A 21,260-nucleotide genomic window follows, 5' to 3' on the forward strand; every position below is an offset into this window, starting at 1 on the left:
GATTAAGTCGCAAAGTTTTATGCAAATCGGAGAAGGTTGAGTTTTTCCGATACTTCATTTGGCGTGGGACTTTTCATGAGAAAACAAAATCCAAACCTATAAAAATATTTTAACGTGTGAAGGTTGATAACTTCGTTGGTCTTTTTTATATGTTTTGTTTGTGTAGAAGTGGACTTAAGGACAGTTCCATTAGCTGCAGGATTTTCATGGAAAATTTAGGAAGTACAGAGTTCTTTAGACAAATTTTGCAAACTTCAGGTATGTTCCATGGAAAAATGGAAAGGAAAGTTTCGAAAACTACCGGAAAGTTAACAACTTTAAAGAGGTTTTTAGATCTTTAACCCTCCAGTGCCAATTGTTACCAGGACGTGGTTGTTTTGAAGTGGCTGTAAATACGCGATTTTGATTAAACTGGTTGCAAACGAAAGCTAAATTTACCTACTTTTATTAATTTCGGTGTGGACCGGATTGGACCTGAGTGACCTCGGTGAGTCAGTTAAAAAAATGTAAATCTTTTGAACGAATTTTTATTTAAGATCCACTAAAACCTACCAAATAACAAGGTAGGGGAAATGGCTCTAATGTTGGCCTATGGATCAAAGATGTGGCCCATCGCTAAAAATTTGCTTTTTATCAGTTTTATCTAGATGAGCGCGATTGGGACGGTACTAATAGATATTTCGGTCACTATTGAAAATTTAGTCGATTGCTGAATTTATGTTTAGGCCCAAATTAGGAGCATTTAGGCCAACATTACCTGCATTTCCCCTATATAAAATGTTAAGTTTACTTTAAAGGATAACCCAAATAAGATTCGTTTGCCTTTCGTTGACATAAATTTGACAGTTAGACAATAGATGTAGCTGTCACTTTACCGCAACGCATCAAATAAGAATCTAATGTAGGTGGCCCTTAACGGTCCCTTATGGGAGCTGATCGGATAAGGGTAGGTTCCAAGAACTTCGAGCGGAGTTACAAGATTATCTGGAAAATTATGAAAACTAGAGGAAACTTCTGCAAATTTTAGAAATTTCCGAACGAAAAATAAAAGAACTTTACAGATGGTGTAAGAACAATTTTCAGAAATCTTCGTAGCAGGTGAAAGCCCCATGAAAGTCGGGAAAATTTCATTACCTTTAATGACGTTCCAGGGCTTACAGGCATTTTTTTAAACTTATGTTAGTTTCTTTAACATCAGAAAAATTGAGGACCTTCAAGATGCTCTGATAATGTCATGGAATTTCCAAGACTTTAAAGGAAATTCTGAGGGTTTCAGGGTATTTTCGAGAACATCAAGATCGTTCAGAACAACAAGGAAGATCTTTTATGGTAAGTTCTGATATGTTCCGTTCTTCAGGGTTGTTCTTTAAATTTCAGGAAAATTTTGAAAACTTCTGAGAAGATCAACGAGTTTCAGGGCCGTTTCTTTAGCATCAGAAAAAAATGCAGAAACTTTACTAAAGTTGCCAAAACATCAGTCGAGTTTAAAGATCCAAACCCGAGCAGACGAAAATAACTTATGAAAACCAGAATCAGAAAATTATATTAGTATAATTGGCAACCTAAATATGGTATCGATGAGCCTGAAATAGGAGATAAAATACCAAAAATAATATTTTAAAAATGTTCTACGAACAACGAACAACAGCGGCTTCCCGATTTTGTCCACACTCGATTTTGTCAACATTTTTACCCAATTTTGTTAGCCTGAAGGTATCACAAATTTTTTCAGTTTTTTAATATGAATTCCTAAACTTTTTACTCTCAATGATTTTTATTTTACTCTTCACTGAAATTTGAATGTTAGGGAAAGTGAGCAGTAAGGGTCAAATGAACAATGTCAAGTGCTTATGCATTCAATCATTAATCAATGCAACGCACAGGTCTTTCAACCAGTGTTCCATTTTCTTTTTAATTAATTTGCATGCATAGATTTTGAATGACTTCACCGTTTAAAAAATCAGTTGTTCATTTTACTCCTTGTTCCTCTACTAGGAATTAATAGTTTTGAATTGCAGTTTGCTGGAAGAATTATGTTTACCACGGAAACCAAAGATTTCTGTGATCAACAACATTTATAACTAGAAATTAAAAAAGAATATTAGGGTAAACGCTCCTATAGTTGCGGTACGTTAGAAGCGTTAGGTTCCTATAGTTGTGCATGGAGACTCAATACACAACTATAGGAACCTAACGCTTCGTTGTGGTGGTGTATTGAGTCTCCATGCACAACTATAGGAACCTAGCGCTTCTAAGCCGGGTAAAGCAGGTGCATAAGAACGCCTATCAATGGTTGCTGGGTTCTGCCCTGACCGGCGATTTGCGACCTCTGTGCACCTGAACTCCGATTCTTACCTCCACGCGGTGCCCGGTGGGGTTGCTGGCGGTGATATTTGCCGTCAGTAATGCGAACAAGAACGGGGGATCATCGTTGTCACCAAAGCACTACTGTCAATACATCGGTAGTGCACGTGATGACGATGACAGAGCAAAAAGGTTATAGCCAACTCTAAGTAGCCTGTGATTATCGCTACCTGGGGATGCTAACCGGCTGGGTCTGGTTACGACTTGGCCGTCCTGAATGAACTATCTCCACCTCCTCAAGGTGGTTTGTTTAAAAGGACGTTAATAAATGGAAGCACAGCTAACGCTTCTAACGTACACATATTAAAAAAAAAGCAATTGTTCATAAAAGTTTTGATTGACTTGCAATGTTCATGAAATTTGGTCATCGCAAATTGTCGATTTCGACGGAGATAAATAACACCGTCAATCTACCCATGCAGGTTGTTTCTGGAACTTATGAAAATATTATAAAAAAATTTAATCCTTAGCAGTTCATGACATTTTCACGTAACTACGATTTTTTTTTAACTAATCATAAATATTCAATTTTCTTTTGAAAAACAATCATCACATATATTAAAAATTTGAGATTCATTTAAATACGTTCAATATGTAGATATGTAGATTAATGTAGATTAATTCTGTACACTAACAGATATTTAAAAATGCCCTTTTCTATGTATGTTGGTTATCTGCATTCAGGGGTAAACTGAATGCTTAGCTAGACGTAGGTATCCAAGGGTAATTTGGTAAACTTGTTTGAAAACACTTTTTTGGTTATAAAGTGGCGTAGAATACACTTAAATATATTTTTTGTTTTAAATCAGGCTGAAATTTTCCGAGAAATCCAAATCCGTGGTCAGATTTGACACATAATGTATTTTCAAATGTTTTATATAGGCGTGTATGGTAAATTTTGTGGTACGTTAAAAATGAACCTCAGATTTGGAAGGTGCGCTGTTGGAAAAATACATTTGATGAACGTTTTGGAAATGTTTATGTAGATTATTGAAAAATCACCCGTGAGCAGGACACCCTATAGCAAGAAATTTTAGAAGTACGTTCAAAATCCTTGAAGTTTCCCTATGCTACGCTGTTGGCAATTTACGAAAAACATAATTTTATATTTTTTTGTGAAAAGTGTCCTACTGGATAGATTGACATGATATTAATGTTTTTATTAAAGTAATAACATACATTTTTTAGAATATCTCGATACCTTAAATTGGCATGGATGAGCCTGACAAGGGACCTCCCTTAGCTCAGTCGGTAAAGGCACAGCTACAAAGCAAGACCATGCTGGAGGTGGCTGGGTTCGATTCCCGGTCCGGTCTAGGAATTTTTCGGGTTGGAAAATTTCTCGACTCCCCTGGGCATAGAGTATAATTGTACTTGCCACACAATTATACTAATGCAAAAATGGTACAGGCATCGAAAGCTCTCAATTAATAACTGTGGAAGTGCATCTAGTAGAACACTAAGTTGAGAGCACGCAAAAAGCTAATATGCCATACGCAATAAGCTTGAAATGCGAGGAAGAAGAAGAAGAAGAATAGCATGACAAGGTAAAATACAAAAAAATAATATCAAATAAAATGTTCCCACAATACCATTCCAATACCAAATTATGATAATGCAATACCAAAACAATGCCAGGTATTCTTTTGGTATCCATATATCAATTTTTGTTATTTGCAAAGTATTTTGCATGTAATGTTTTGTTATTATTTATTGTTATTTTACCTCTTATGTCATGCTGGTCAATACCAAATTTTGGTATCAGGTCAGAGTTAGGTATTCATTAGAATTAATTTACCCCCGAGCAGGGGGTTATGCCATATGGCGAGCAGGAGAAAATAACTAATGAATACCTAATTCTGACCTGATTCCAAAATTTGGGGGCTTATTACGGATGTCACTTCACGGTGCAAACTTGTCACTTGTCGTCACGGTGAAGTGATTCCCATTTGATTTGTACGGTAATCACGGCTCTTATTCCGAATATCACTTCCTTATCATCGTGTAGTGACACCCGTAATAAGGCCCTTGATGTTGGTATCTGCATGCGGATTGCGAGTATTTCAGGGTAGCTCTGAGAACACCAATTAAGATCAGAGAACCTCAGGGTAGTTCAATCAACTTCAAGGAAAATAATAAAAAAAAACTGTACAGATGGTCCAAGAAACTTTGGAAATTTATTAAAATTCCAGGAGGAATTTACGAGATTCACGAAAGTCCAGAGATCTTAAGATAAGTGTAAAGATTTTAAAGCAGTTTCAATATTTTCTGTTTGGAGTATTTCGAGAAAGATCCAAGCAGTTCCATTAATTAGTTGCAGGAACTTTCGATAAGTTTCGAGGCATAATGAAATGTGTATTCCGAGAATTTCTGACATGTTCTGACATGACACTGCAGTTCAACGTGTCGATCACGTTAAAGACCTCGGTGTCATGTTGGATGAAAAGCTCACATACACTCGCCACTTCTCAACCACGATCGACAAAGCTAATCGACAGCTTGGATTCATGTTCAAGATATCTAAGGAATTTCGTGATCCTCTGTGTTTTAAAGCCCTTTACTGTTCATTGGTACGCTCACTACTGGAATTCGCGAGTGTAGTCTGGAATCCCTACCAAGCTGTATGGAGTGGACGATTCGAAGCTGTTCAACGCAAATTCGTCAGATACGCACTGCGCTATCTTCCATGGAGTGACCCGCTGAATTTACCACCGTATGCTGACTGCTGTCGTTTACTGGGTTTGGATACTCTTGCTAAGCGACAAAACATATCGCAGGTCGTCTTCGTTGCAAAAGTTTTGCTCGCAGAATATGATGTTCCTGAGTTACTGGCCAAAATTAATCTGTATGCTCCTGCCCGAACACTCCGTCCGAGAACCTTGCTACATGAAGTAGTACATGCAACCAACTATGCTGCAAACAGTTCCTTTGTCGCCATGATTCATCAATTCAACGAAGCCTCTGACCTATTTGACTTTGACATCAATGCCTCGATGTTTCGTCATCGTTTGCTGTTGGCCAATTTTTAATTTTTAATGAATGACTACATTTAGATTTAAGTGTTTCATTGAGACTATAATAATAATAATAAAAAAAACATGCTCCAAAATTTTCTGTTGATTTGCAAGATTTACAAGAAAGTTTTATGATTATAAGGAAAATTGATTGAATGTAAGAGAAGTTCCGAGAATGACTTGAAAAATAACGCGAATGTAATAGAAAATTGGAGAACTTCTGGTTAGAAAATCAGGCAACTTCAAGGAAGTACAGACTTAGAATTTAAAGGAAGGTCCATGAACTTCAAGGAAGTGTTGCAATCTTTTGGAAAATTGCGGTAGTTTTTAAAATGGTTTGAAAAAATCAGAGAACTATAGTTTTGTTTCAATTACTCCCAAAAACGCCTGAATAGTCTAGACTTTAGGGGAAGTTTGAATATCTTAGCGGTGCCGGTGGTGTAGTATTAAGCGTGAATGCCTCTCACCCCAAAGGGCCTGGATTAAATCTCAGTTGGCGCCGTCGGCATTTTCTGAGGCATAACATCTCTGATCACACATTCCTTCGAAAGGGAAAAAAAGCCGTTTTTATGTTTCCAACGAAGGACGGTATTATTTTCTTTTCCCTGAACTCGAGTAACATTTGGGCAGTCTCAGGCAAAATAGCGAAAACATTTTTTTTTAATTGACCTTATCCGATTTGCATGAAACTTTCCGAAATTGTTTGTCATTTTTTCTAAAATTCGACCATTTAGGATGTTTCAAGATATTGTCGCACGGGAATGGCATTTCTATTCGAAATTACATCGCAGATAAAGTTTTTGAGGAAAGTAATGTCTTTGTAGGAAAACTAAACGATTTAAGTAAAAAATAAAAAGAACTGTTTAAACGCATATTAAAATGTCCTAGCCCGATATTCGATTCTTTTTTTCAAAAAAAAAAAGGCTTTAAAAATGCAAACCATTTGGAATGATTAAAACTATAGACACTTGAAAACAGACAAAAACCGTTAATCAAGAAGTTTTGGTAACAAATTTCAACATTTTTTTCTTAGTACGCTGTTTTGTGTTTATTTTTACAGCACATGATTTAAAATGCTTCAAACTTTGTTTTCTGAGTATAAATTGCAGTTTTATATTGCAGTTTCAATAAAACGTTCATAAATTTGGCCAAAAGTTTTTGTTCAATGATTTTTGACAAATTTTAAGTGTCCATGGTTTTAAACACTCCAAAAGTTTTAATTTTTCATGAACTTTTTCTAAAAAAAAAAATAAAATTAATAATTTTAGAACAGTTTGAGATATTTGTCTATTTTTCCCAGCAAAACAACTTTGTGTCATAATTCATTTCGATCAGAAGTACCGTTTTCAGGCTAAAGTTTTTTGAAAATTTTTGAAAATTTAAAGGTTTAAAATTGTTTAATTTTAGCAAAATTATGAACCACTGCCCATTTTACAATCAAGCAAAGAGGAAAAGGTCGAGTTTTATCGATTCGTCATTTATGCTTTTACAAAGGTTCTGTCGACCATGATTTAGCCTTGTAGAATGCTGTTTATTTGTAGCGTTTTGAACCACCGTTAAACTGAAAAATCAATATTCGAAGAATGTAGCGTTTCTGAGTAAACAGTTCTGAATTAACCAAGACTGGTCTAAATAACTTATAGCGTAGGAAACTTTAAGATATTTGATTTTGAACAAATATCTTAAGAAGGTACAAGAAGAAGATAATTTAAAAATTTATTTGTTGCGCTAGTCGGTATTTGGACGGTCTTTTTAAGGTCAGTTTCCTTAGTTTGTCTGAGAAACTCTGCACCATAATCGTTAAAGTGCCGAGTGTAGTCGGAAACGAGAATTTTTCCCTTAACCCGTAAAGTACCAGGACGAACGAATTTGTTTCAACAAACTCGTTCTCAGCAATGCCTCACCGATTTCCATAAACTTTGGTTTTTATTCAAGGGGAATAGTTGAACTAACTTTTGTCGTAGGTACTGCCCCCTTAGAACCCTCCTCGTTCTTGGAACATACAAATATATCTGTGTTTTTTGTACTTTTTTAACCAGTTTGATTAAATGTTTTAAATTTTCACGCGAATCGGTTGTCTGGTGCAGCAAATGATATCAGATAGATGAACGTATGGCTACAATATTATCAGTACCCGAAGTCCCGAAAATCGATTCTGTAGGACATAGTAATATCTCAGGCAAAAGTATCTTGTGGCATGTCAAATCATGTCAAATAGGTAGAATCAAGTGAATGAAGATGATTTGAGATGATTTTGGCCAATTTGGCATCGGTTCTGGAACGCGGATCTGTGAATTCCGGCGAACAGTTTGTTGGAATATAATTTCATTGAGGTTCTGATATCATATTATGCCAAAATGACAAGCTATGATCACTGAAATCAGGTTTTAGTGTATCTGATGACATATGGACACATTGGCATCGGTTCCGGGAAATCCGTGGAATCCGGTTTTAAGCCCCAAAAGAAGCAAAAACCGCGATACAGCGGGTGAGAACCAGAGGAGCCAAGAACGAAGTCTGTCAACGGTAGTCGGCTCTAGAGAAAGAAGTAAACCGTAATTGCAAACGGGACAAGCGAGTTTGAGTGGATTCCCTGACCGACGAAGGAGGGAATGCCGCAACAACCGACGATATCCACCTCCTCTGCGATATATCACGACGTCTGATTGGAGCAAGGATGAATCCAAAGATGCCTATGAAAGACGCGACTGGACAGTTGCTTACTGATCCCAGTAACCAGCCAGGACCATTAGTTCAAAATTACTTCTGGAGAACCTGGATCAGATCCCGTATGAAGGAATGTGTTCACAATTTCCTGAATGATTGGCATTGTAATGTTCACATGGGATTGCTATAGCTATGTAATGATCACATGGGATTACTAAGTTATAAAATATTTTAGCCTTGTTTATTGCGCTGAAATTATTTTCGGAGAACCTGAATCAGATCGCGGATGGTCATGCTCTTTTGAATATAAATGACTTCCGGAGCACCAAGTTCAGATCCTGGATGGAGGCTACTGCCCTCAAATTATTTGTATTAGATACAATCCATTTATTATGTCACGCTGAATTGAGAGAAAACTAACCCCCTCCCCCCTTTCCTCATGTTTTTTTATACCTATACCATTATAATGCAATATTTGTCAAAAAATCATAATCCCCTCCCCCTTCCCCTCTTGAAGTGTGACTAATATATTCATCACCCCTTTTAATATTCACCTCGGTTGAACATGCATGATTTTACATACCACGCGATATAGTAGTTTCAAATAAATCATTTCTAGTCATAATCCAGAATTTACGGAACCAGATACTGTAAGCCTTGAAACAGAGGGCAATGTGTCAAAATGACAATGAAATTATCTGAAATAATCGTTCATGCTCATATCCTATGATTTGATATGCAGTATGATTCATTTGCCTCAAATATGACTTTGACCTAAAGAACCGGATTATAAGATCCCCTTACCGTATCGTATTGCGGAATTTATGAAATGAAATTCCGGAATCCCGGAACCGATGCCAATATGACCATATGCCAAAGGAATTAACACAAATAATCTTTATTGACATTATCTTATCATGCTAACATGATTGGTTATGCAAAATGATTATTATACCGCGAATGTTACTGTGGGGTATAAAACTGGATTCCACGGATTGCCCGGAACCGATGCCAATGTGTCCATATGTCATCAGATACACAACAACCTGATTTCAGTGATCATAGCTTGTCATTTTGGCGTAATATGATATCATAACCTCAATGAAATTATATTCCAACAAACCGTTCGCCAGAATTCTCAGATCCACGTTCCGACAACGATGCCAAACTGGCCAAACTCATCCCAAATCATCTTCATTCACTTGATTCTACCTATTTGACATGTTTTGACATGCCACAAGATACTTTTGCCTGAGATATGACTAAATATGTCCTACAGAATCGATTTCCGGACTCCAGGTACCGATAATATCGTAGCCATACGTTATGGAAATATCTAAATTCAGTCTAACTAATCTTATTTCATATATCTGATATCATTTGCTGCACCAGACAACCGATTCGCGTGAAAATTTAAAACATTTGGTCAAACTGGTTAAAAAAGTACAAAAAAAAACACAGACATATTTGCATCTCCCAAGAACGAGGAGGGTTCTAAGGGGGCGGTACCTACGACAAAAGTTAGTTCAACTATTCCCCTTGAATAAAAACCAAAGTTTATGAAAATCGGATGAGGCATTGCTGAGAACGAGTTTGTTGAAACAAATTCGTTCGTCCTGGTACTTTATGAGTTAATAATATATAAATGCTTCGAAGATTCAGACATTGGGAGAAACCCTTTGTAGGAAAAAAAAAAAGCTTCTTACGACAGATTACGATCGAACTTGTTTATTCTGTAGCAGTCGAAACAAAACAAGTTAAATTTACCCCACGAAAGAGGGAAATAGTACAATTTGTATTCAGCAGCTCCTGGGCGATCTCTTAATACAATCATATTAATAGCATGTAGAAAATAAGAGCTTCTTCCGAAATAGAAAACAGCCTCTTTGCTCGTGATGCGTACTTACTTGGTTTGTTTATTTAAGTGTTAGACTGTGGAAATGTGGAAGTAAACACACATAAACGGCTAATTAGTACAACGAGTTAATGTGTTGCGTGCCCTAGATTAGCTCCATTTACAGGCTCTTTACGAACGATACGAACGAATGCGTGGGCAGAAGACGACAACGGGAGGGATTGGTTATTTTATTAGACTTCTTCCTAAGGATTCTGCTCCGTATGAGCTGTAGCCCACGCTTTGATTGACTCAGCAATGCAGCACTCTCACCATTAGTGCTTAGATACAGAGCATTCAGAAGAATCAACACCGTGTAAACCACGTCGATACGAAGTGCTATTTCCTAATTTAAATTTAATCAGTGCTCCTTTATTGGGAAGATGTTAGTAACGATTCTACGCTAACGACGAAGCGAGACTTTCAGATCCATTCACCATGTTAGTTAGGCAGAAGTAACTATGCAATTAGGCAGCTAGACGATAAAAATTAAACCACAGAGCGACCACAACCACCACCACCAGAGAGTTCCACCACAGCGCAGTCAGTCAGTAGTGAGCAACATCGAAAGAGGAAAGAGCCAGACCTGCATGATGCGAAACGGAACGTCCAGCTCCTCATCCATGGTGCGTTCGTACAGCAGCTGCGGGAAAACCGGTGGCATATCGTTCACGTCCTTGACGTTGATCACGATAATCGTTTTGTTCTCGTTCAAACTATCGGAAGCCACCAGCGTCAGGTTGTACTGGGTGGTGCGCCGGGGGAAAAGAAAAAAGTGATAATGTGATTAATAGAGCTTGTTCGGCATCATCGTCTATCCAGAGAGAAAGAGAGTGACGGGCGTGAAAATCAGCTTCGCTGTCAAACTTGACAGCAAAAGATTTGAGCGGTTTCCAGTGGATAGGATTTACTTGGAATCCTACGCTAGTTTAGAGAACCGTTGAACATTATTAATATCCTTTTTGATTGCTTCGACGATATATTTAGTAGATCGAGATTTCCTTACAGCCTTGGTAAGTTGTAATCAGAAATACCTGAAATTCCAAAATAATAGATGTTAATTAAATTCGCAATCTTCAAATTTTCGACAGTGGCAGCTCGCCTACGTGCCGCATTAGCGGAACATTAATTTAGTAATCAAATTTACAGCCAATTAAATTTTATCACCCCATTTCAGGGTTTCTCTGCTCGCAACGACCGGCAACGACACGGTGACTAATGTCTTCATTTCCATCGAAGACGCAATTTCACCTCGCGATATGCCGGAGAAAGGAATCAACCGTGGAAGAAGATGTGGCTATGACGTCGACGACAGCTAAGACGACCGCAACGGTGACACCCGGATTGAAAGCTGAAGGCGTAATTCGCAATTATCGTTTCCACGAAAAGTAGCCAACTAATCTGGTTGTGAAACGCAACCATTTACACCCAGTTGCCTGAACCACGACCACGAATCGCGGCTGAGCTGCGATTGTAAATATTGCAATCATTGAGGGCTGCGGTTGGATGGAACATGTACACGTGTAAACCACCGTACATTATTGGACCAGATTGGAATCGATTATGTATGTTCAGTGAGCTTCGCTTCCGAGTGATTGTTGGGCTGGTTACACACGGAGATATGTTTGGCAGTTGCATAATGCATCGACTGGAAGTGATCATACTGCACTGTATTACCTTCCCATTTGAAAATCATTTTGAAAATGGTGCTAACTATAAAACATCATGGCTGGGGATTCCAACCCCCGTTTGACACTATCAGTTTAAAAATAAAGGTGCGATAAATTCAAATGTTAGGTTTCTAATACCACCATGCAAGGTGTTGGCCATAGACTCAAAATAAACGCATGTAGATATTTGTGGAATTCTTTCCTGGCATAACAATTCTGCAGACTTGTTCTATTCTAGTTTCATGGAACAAAATGACTTGAATATCTTTAAAATAATTACGAGCAATTGCAGATATACTCTTCAAATGATTCTTTGTTCCAACAGTATCATGTTTCACGTAACAATCTATCCTTCTCCCCACTCGCCACCATTATTTACTTATTCAATCGAAGCCGGAGTAAATCCATCAAAGGCTTACACGGCGTCCAGTGTGGATTCCGCATTTCATCGAACACTGGCGGATTGCTGCCGGAAGTTGTAAATTTATGCAGAAATGCATGCATGTTTCCTCCCTCTCCAGTTAAATTTGTGCTGTGCTACTGCGTATCGATAACACTTTGGCTGCTGGTGGGTGATTAAATGCCTCCGGATGGACATTTATCGTTTTTACATTCATGCATTTTACGAGATCTGAAAGTTTATTTTGAAGCTCGTTCGAAGGATAATTTATCATTCGGAAAACCGAAACGGGAAATATATGATGGAATTAATATTTCACAAGAGTTGATTACATTCATTTCTTGGAGCTCAACATTCGATTTTCAATCTCAATCACACCAAAGCGAACAAATAATCACCTTATACACATCAAAGACATTGGGAACGTGAAGTTGAGGGATTGAACAGAAAATCATACAACAATATGGAACTCCATTCTAGTGCAGCTAGGTGGGAATAGAGCTAGATGATAAGCTGCAGGTTCACATACACATACAAAGGGCAACGGAAAAGCTGGATTGAGGCATGCAACACAAACGAAAACAAAACACTACAACTAGGGAGCAGAGCGATTTTATGGACCTGCAGGATGCGCTTCGGCAGATTCCGGTCGTCCTCTTCGGTGATCTGGGCCTGATAGGTGGGCCGCCCGAAGACCGGTGGATTGTCGTTGACGTCCTTGACGTGAATCACCACCGTGGTGTAGTTTTCCTTCAGATTATCGGACGCCGCCAGACGGAGCTCGTACTGTTGGTTCACAGATAGAATGTTTAGAACAGGGGTGTTAGTATAGCAGGAGTTAGCTGAAATATTGATGGGTTAATTATAATCAATATGGTTCGATTTGTGGCTTCTACCGGTATCGCAACCGAGGTTTTGTTGTTGTTATTACACTGACCGATAGCAAAACATTTGATTAACGGTATCAAATTGTGTATTTTGCGTTGCCCTATTATCCGAGAACCTTGTTGAACCGAGGGTGTTAATACAAACAAGCAGTTGTAGCTCTTCTAATGTTCACTCAAAACTTGTGTAGGGAATGTCGGTATTGTAGGGGATTATTATCCATTATATGTTTGCTGTGTGCTGCACATAATCCTCTTATGTGTCTGGCCGATTAAGCACATTCAGTAAGGGAAAGTTAGAACGCTGGGAAGTGGAGAAATGATTTGAAGAAAAGATGTATCGAGAGAAGTTGGGACACCTATCATAGTTCATTACACAACAATATGAACTCAGTGAGTGTTGGTAGTAGTTGTGCAGTTGAGCAACATAATATGTAAGTTTACTATCAATTACTTATTATGTTATTGCAGCAAGGATTGCTTCCACACAGCAAAAAATAAATTTTAATATTACATCCAAGAGGATGCACTTCAATCATGTCGAAAATCTCACGTAATTTTTATGGCCACACAAATAAACAAATGCAGTAAAAGCAACGTAATGTCAGCACATGCATTGTATTTTCCCCTTTTTGGCAGGTAATATTACACCATATTTTCGACACGATTGAAGTGCATCCACTTTGATGCGATATTAAAATTAATTTTTTGCTGTGCATTCATTTGCTATAAAAAAAAATGATTTTTGGAATTTTGGATTCATTAGATGTTATAATGATATTTTGTACTTGTTAGAAACAAGAAAAGGTTGAAACGCAAGTGTTTGACAAATAAAACATGTCAAATTCGTGCACTCTTAGCGAACGCTCACAAATCATAAAATCACTGATTGTGACACACTGAAAGCGAAATTGACAGGTTTCATGTGTCAAACACATACTTTACAGTATTTTCTTTTAACTTACAAGCATATAACATCATCAGTCCGCATCGTGCTCTCTTGCCGTGCGAATCTACACAGCAAAAAATATGAACTAGAGCTAGATCACTCTTTAGTTATAGACCTAATCAGTGTAGGCAAAATCATCAATCAAATAAAAAATTTCCGCACTCATACGCATTCAATATCACGTGTGATATTGGAACAAAACATCATGCTTGATATTGATTTAACAAGCTCCTTTGATATTGCGAGACTATTCACAACGTACAAAAATCAAGCTGAGAGTTGACTCGACACAAAAATGACTCAATTGCACATCGTTTTCTTAGAAAGAGAAAGCATAGTTTGCTATCCCTTTTTAATCTTCACCGATGGCAGACGCGAAGGGACTACTGCAAGCCGTTATGGAAGTTTCGGTTGTATTCGGGTGTAAAGCAAAAATCATGAAACTCAATCTCACCACAGTTTGGTGAGATTTGCAGTTGGTGAGTTTTGTTAGCTTGCTATTCCGAGCTGCAATATCACAGCTTGCAAAATCAACCGCAGTTGTTTGCTTGTTGATTTTTGTCTACGAAAATCAAGCGTGATCTTGGGTGTTGGTGAGATTTGATTTTTTGATATTTTCCCTACGCTAGACCTAATAATGTGCAACCATGTTGTATCCAAAACGAACATTTTCCATACGATTTGACGGTTTGTTTGGATACGTTAACTCACGTTGACCGGTCTATAACTTGACTGTCTATAGCTACTGTCACTGAATAAATGAATCTAGAAATCATATTTTTGTTCAGCTGTATTTAAATTTTAGAAAACGGCTCTAAATGCACAAGTTAAAACAATACGTCTCTGAATTTTTGGCAGCAACATACATTTATGAATCATTGTCTCAGTATTAGGAATATTTGGTTGATTTTACAAAAAGTTAGAACAATTTAAGGAAAACGCATTTTTCTTGAAAACCTTACTTTCTTGAAATGATCAAAACTTCTTGCCACTTATTATGCTAAAATTCGTCCACATGGTAAGAAGTTGAAAATCAAGCGTTTTACTAACATAAATCTAACTTCATACAGGCTCTTCCAATAAGACCCAAACTATAGCAATAAATCACTAATCATATGTTTAACCACCAGCCACGATTTAAAAAAAATATATCTCTTTACTATGTTAAGTAAGTAAAGTAAGTACATTAGACTGATGCAAAATTTGAAATTTTCGCTCCACAGTGCTGAAGCGGTTCCAAATTGGGCCCTGATTAGCCTCCCAATGTTGGAACTCATTTAGTGAGAAACTGACTTGGCACAATCCATTTGAAGTTTGTATGGGAATTACTATGGAGAAACTATAATTTCGGTTCATATCTATCTCAAAATTCACCAGTTCACTCTACTTTAAAAATCTTGAATTTGTTGAAAATTTTCTCAGCTACAACTTTGTAAAAGACCACTTTCCGATCAAATTTAAGGAACAAAAATTAAAAATGATTCAAGTCACTGATGTCTTATGATTATGCTCAATCAACTGTTCAGCAGGCAACATTGGTGTTTATGGCGCATAGAATAGAGGACAAAAATCATGGCTACTATGTCATACTGCAGAATATAGTGTTGCCCACAATACAGTTGCTTAAACTTGCCATAAGATTATCAATCTCTTAAACAATTAATAGCTATTTAATTTGACGTTTAGCTGAAAAACTATTTTCTGCAAAGTTGTAGCTGATAAAAATTCCCATAATCAGAGCAATAGAATTTTTTAACAGTACATATGTAAAAAGGCTGGAAGACAATGAACAAAAAGTTTTGTTTTCCCATAGTAATTCCCATATAAACTTCAAATGGTTTGTGCCAAGTCAGTTTCTTATCAAATGAGTTTAAACTTTCGGAGGCTAATCAGGACCCGATTTGAAACCATTTGAATAGTGTGGAGCGAAAATTTCAAATTTTACATCAGTCTACTGTACATACATTAGAGATGAACTAGCCAACGGCTAAAAATCTCTCTAATAAAGTTAAAAAAAAAACATACATGTATACACACATACATAAACATTTACCGATCCCGTTTAGATGAATCTATTGGTATATGCCATACGTCTCTCCGGGTCTTGGAACGAAATTGTGTTTTTCAAGTGATTTCATACCTTGGTGTACGAGAAAGACAAACGAAAGGAAAAGAAAGGCAATTTTTTGTCCCCCAGGTGTGTTATTATTTTCCAAAGTTTAATGAATATGTTGCTTGATACATCTTATTTTAAAACTGTATTTGTAAAATCGTTACAGCAGTGTTATTGTTTAGCGCCAATTCATCGTACTTGGCTTCGTTGTACAGTACTCTCCATTTCTTGATTATTTTTCTTTCGATATTCCTTTATTTGTGAATCGTTTTAGCAACCCTTATCCTGATCCATCAAAACATTTTGAGCACTAAGTTGAGTTGCTCTTTTGATTGTCGATTTCTCCATATATAGGTGGTGGAAAGATGAATCTCTCACTAAGATGTTTTCGTTCCCCCGCTGCTGGCGTGCGAAAGGACGAATACTCAGTAACTAACGGATTTTCACACTACATGGCACATAATATCGACTCAAATTACTCAAACTCTAGAAAACGTAGTTAACTTGTAGACTGACTAAAATTTTCCAAGCCTCATAAATCTTTTCGAATTTGACAAAAATCTAAGAAAAATTTACTCATTCTAGTAGTATACACTCAAAGAATAAATCACATAGCCAATGGAAAATATTCATTAGAATTTCACATTACTTTAATGTGATATCATAATAGGATATATCACCACAAAATCACATGAACCTTATGTGTCAAATGAATTTTAAGTGATTTATCATGTAGAACGTATGTTATCACATGAACGTTATGTGAATTTCAGATATATATCATTGGTTTTGTTAATGGAAAAATATTATGGGCACTCCCAATGGAAACTTTTTACCGTGTTCTTATTTCATATGTACATCGAGATAATTCTCATATAAGAAAACAAATTCCTGTAAAAACTCGGAAAGTTTTACTCAGTCTATGAGTTATCTACGTTTTCAAGAATATGAGTGAACTAATCTCAACTTTAAGTCAACCTCATTCAGCTTTTTATTAATTGCTTTTAACGTATACGGCGAAAATGTATGCAGGTGTTTTTTGCTCGAACATAACTTTTACTAACATTTCAAACTTTGCATCGATTTCATGAACATCACACGCAAAACTTTTGCTAATTTTATGCAACCGGATTACAGACATTTTTGAAATTTACAGACATTTTTCGCAGACTTCCGAAAAAAAAATCTGGCATCTCTGACTGGGGGTCACATTACGAAATAAAAAATAAGGCATGTAACGAAAATGGGTGGTGATTTCAATCACATATTTCTCAAAACCATTGATGGGAATTATGTCATGCAATATGTCATTCGACGGAAACATTATTCAGCAATTTTTTGGTGTATAGTACAAATAGTGAAAATAGTTAAATAATTATGAAATTTAACGAACAAAATGGGAATATTTCGTGAAGCAATCAGAAGAGCGGGTGGAAGGCAAGAACCCATATTCTCTCGCAGGGTCATCACTTTCCAGCCCATGAAAAAAATCAAACTCGCTCTGCGCATGCTCAAACGACGGTATACATTTTGGCGAGTTGATCGGAGCTCAGAGTAACGCTAGAATTAGGAGAGGCAAAAAACAACTGCAAAATCGCTCCTACCGTTTTGCTGAGATGAATGACCTTTAGGGTTAAAATCCCATTAAAAACCAAAAACATCAACAACAACAGCTCCCACCGTTATTTGCAACCAGGCGGGTTGGAGCTAGGAACCAACGTCAGTACAGGGAAGGAATCTTGCAACGAGAAGGGTTAGTCTCCGACAGAGTTAAAGAGTGAATAACAATTATTAATACAATCTTTTGTCCACTCAGTCACCAGCTTTCACTCTGCCAGCGGCCTTAAGCGATAAACGCTTCTACCAAATTACATTAACCATCAGCTCCAGCCAGAGAGTCGTGCAACCCATATTCGAGTTACATTCGTGAAAATGTGACTAAAATCTAGAGATTCCGATTTTGTATCAAATTATACCAGCAAAAGAAGTTCTATGAGACGAGCTCTAAATTTGGAGAATCTTAGAGTTCAACTTAAAATATACTCTTTCCGAAATTAGCTCAGCTGGCCAAAAACATAAATTTACACACAGGTAGAGAGATTTTACCTCCTTACGATAAAAATTCAGATTTAAATGCTAAAATCCGCTTTTAAGAATAAGAGTCTGAACTATGCGGACCTGTTGAATCATTTTTGAATAATGTGATTATATTTGGTTCAATTCAGAATCCAGGGCACTGTGGTCCGAAACGGCAATTTAGAGGGATTTAGTTGTTTACTTCGTTTTTTTTTCATTTTAGGGGGGTTAATGTCTTTGTAAAAGTTGTATATAATTAAGTGGGCCTTCTTTTTGTAAATCTGATGATTAGGGTGGTTCTCATTTTAAAATAAATCAGAAATCTTTTTTTTTTATTTAAGTTATAGGTGGATAAATTCATCAGCAATGTTGTGGACAAAGTATGTAAAGCAACTTCGCTGAAGACATAATTTTCTTAGCACTTAATGCTAAAACTATTTTTCTGCTTAAAACTAGGGTGGTCCTAAAAAGATTTTTTAATTCTAACTTTTTTGATTGAAATGTTTTGAAAAAGTGGTCTGCCGAATAGTTGAAGGGAAAGTTTTGACGCACATGTTTTCTGAACAAAGTGTTTGGGTATAACTTATCACTAAAAAGTAATGAGTAATTTTAACCAAAAAACATGCCGTCTTCAAATGTTAATATCTCAGGAAGTTGAACAGATAATTTTATTCTTGATATGGTTTTTAAAAGGTCACACACAATATTTGAGACTAAAACTGCGAGAATTACTTTTTTCAAATGGAGTAGGGTAGAGCGCTAGTTCGTCGTAATCGCCCATTTCCGTTCTATCGATCAGTAAAGATCAATAATCAGTGCACAAATCAATAATAGGTTTGTTCCGATGCGTTAGTTCATTAGCTACAACATAAGTCCTATTAGAGCGCATTGTATGAATATTTACGCTCATCGTTCTCAAAATAAAAGAAGCACTTCTAGCTAATGGCGTTTCAAAGCGTTAGGACGGAATTGAAACTCGTAGAACGAATCTAGAATCAAGAAGCAGTATTAGTTTTAAACAATATCTCAACAACTTTTGACTCTTTATCAAATCCAACAGTACGTATGGAAAGGTGAATAAATTTAGAAGTCATCTTTGGCAGAAATATTAAATTTTTTGTTCAAACCCGTTCAAAAAAGAGAGGTAAAGCACAAGTTGTGCTTAGTAGGACGGAAATTAGAGTAAGCCTTAAAAATATTTAAAATTAATACAAACATTCCATGCAACTCGTAAACGCCTGAATATAGCAACCTGTTTTCTTGCGAAAAAATGTAGGCTATAACTAGTTCTAAAAGTCATGATTACATTATTTTTTGATGAAATGTAAAACAAAAAGGCTAGAATTAAAAAAAAAAATAATATCGCTGATGGTGACTAGAACGATGTCATCGACGTATACAAAAATCAGTGCCAACATTTCAAAGGGGCGTAATTGCTTTTGTAAACAATGGCTTTAGCTGCCGATTTCTCGCAAATAAAAGCTCACCCCTCTAAAAGGTAACAGGCGATAACCAGGATAGTTGATCGATAGCTCGATGACGTCATTTCGTTGGCATCTGCAATGGGAAATTCTCATAGCAGGCGTTGACGATGGGACGTTGTCGAGTTGTTGAATAGCAACTATCGTGGTAACTCACCGATTACCTGTCGATCTGCCAAATTGGGAAAGACGTCTGCATTGAATTGTCTCAAATAATAATATTCCGCCCACTATATCACAAGAAATTGCGAGTAGCTGAGTGGAATGGAGATAAGTTAAGCATTGGGTACTGGACCAAGTCTCCCCTGGGTGGTGCCAGAAGATGAGCGCAATAGAATCATCAAGTTGCCATAAGGCACGGAATGAGACTATTGCATGGCTGGGTAGTCAAAGTCTTCCATTCGTTAGTCATTTCAGGTGGATTAGAACAGGTTTAGGTTTAGGGTGGGCGTTGGCCAGATTTGGATTTTTCAGATGTAATCCTGGATAGGACCCTGTCATTGAACGTCGCGTGAAAGTGGAACTTAATGAAGGCCTAAATACTTTTTCGTAGTTGTTAGTTTTTGGATTTGAAAGATCGTCGGTTACAGTGGCCTGCTTACTGAACAGAAAAACGCGGTCCCAGGTCCTTACATATCAAAGAGATTTATGGTAAAATCGTTTGTGTATCGTGTATTTTGCGAAACTCGTTGTTGTCGTTGGTTCCGGGTTTGAATGGATACAACAATTTGAGCAACGGTATTATGTGATATGAAGGGCTCGGTGGCCTTAGAGCAACCGTTTTTGCTTACTGAGCAGAACATCATGAGTCTAATCTCAGGCCTATCCACATTCAAGATCAATCGTTTTATTTGTTAATATGACTGCATGGTAATAACAGCAACTCGGTGATTAAAAAGGTGCTCGTCTGCCTTGTGGCAAGCGTTTTTGCTTACTGAGCAGAAGACCGTGAGTTTAGTCCCAAGCTCCTTCGCGTTATATGATCGTTAGGACATCAATTCAGCTTATCGTTTACCAAAACGAACCCTGCTGCAAACCCAACCCTCTTATCCAACATCCCAGTGATTTCTCGTGGAAGTGCAGAGGTGTTCTCGGCTTCCATCAAAGCGAGTGTCATGTCAACACAATCCTTCCCATTCCTTTTTTGACCTGTGTTCGGGCGCGGCCGGCGCTGGTATTGCCTAATTTAAGATCACCAGTTTTTACACATTGATGATGATTGCTAGTCCCAAGCATCGTCTATTGGTTCTCTGTGTAATTACAGCTGATCTGACAATAACAAAGTAGCAACCGTGGGCGGTCAATCAAGCTCAAGCTCAAGCTCAAGCTCAATAAAAGCTCACCCCTGTAAATCAACAATGCTAGCTGGTAGAGGAAACATTAATCTACCTGCTAGTGTTATTAATTTTCATGAGTGTGAAATAAAATAAAAGCGCGAGGAAACGACGGCTAAAGTCATTGTTTAAAAATGCAATTACGCCCCTTTGAAATGTTGGCACTGAAATGTAGATTCTAAATTCATCTAAATAAGCTAAAAATATTATGATAAACACCATATGGGAATTAATCTCACGAATGCATGATCATCGAAACATGGCTCGAAAGCTCATGGTATCCAGCCCGAGCAAAGTTGGTTAACAAAATCAAAGCAAATGGATATCAAAGTCTCATATTGTGCTTTCATTATGCAGTCAATAGTTTTTTTTTTAAATGAAAGTAACTTATTTTCATGTTTTGCTGTTATCATC

The 21,260-nt window shown here is 37.1% G+C and overlaps 1 protein-coding gene across 8 annotated transcripts in view; it reads right to left on the reverse strand.

Annotated features, from left to right (window-relative positions):
* Window positions 1–21,260, reverse strand: part of CadN (Cadherin-N) — a 478,164-nt gene that overhangs the window by 86,222 nt on the left and 370,682 nt on the right. For 6 of the 8 annotated variants that reach the window (XM_065224397.1, XM_065224398.1, XM_065224394.1 and 3 more), the window contains one exon: window positions 12,631–12,795. In XM_065224397.1, the coding sequence (XP_065080469.1) occupies window positions 12,631–12,795 (165 nt within the window). Of the gene's footprint in view, window positions 1–10,525; window positions 10,685–12,630; window positions 12,796–21,260 lie in introns of all 8 variants that reach the window. The other 2 variants (XM_065224396.1, XM_065224395.1) reach the window with 1 other exon arrangement.

This window comes from Ochlerotatus camptorhynchus, unplaced genomic scaffold (assembly GCF_037179485.1).
Source record: "Ochlerotatus camptorhynchus isolate MF236.1 unplaced genomic scaffold, CSIRO-AGI_Acam_v1.1 ptg000211l, whole genome shotgun sequence".
Lineage (NCBI taxonomy): Eukaryota > Metazoa > Arthropoda > Insecta > Diptera > Culicidae > Ochlerotatus > Ochlerotatus camptorhynchus.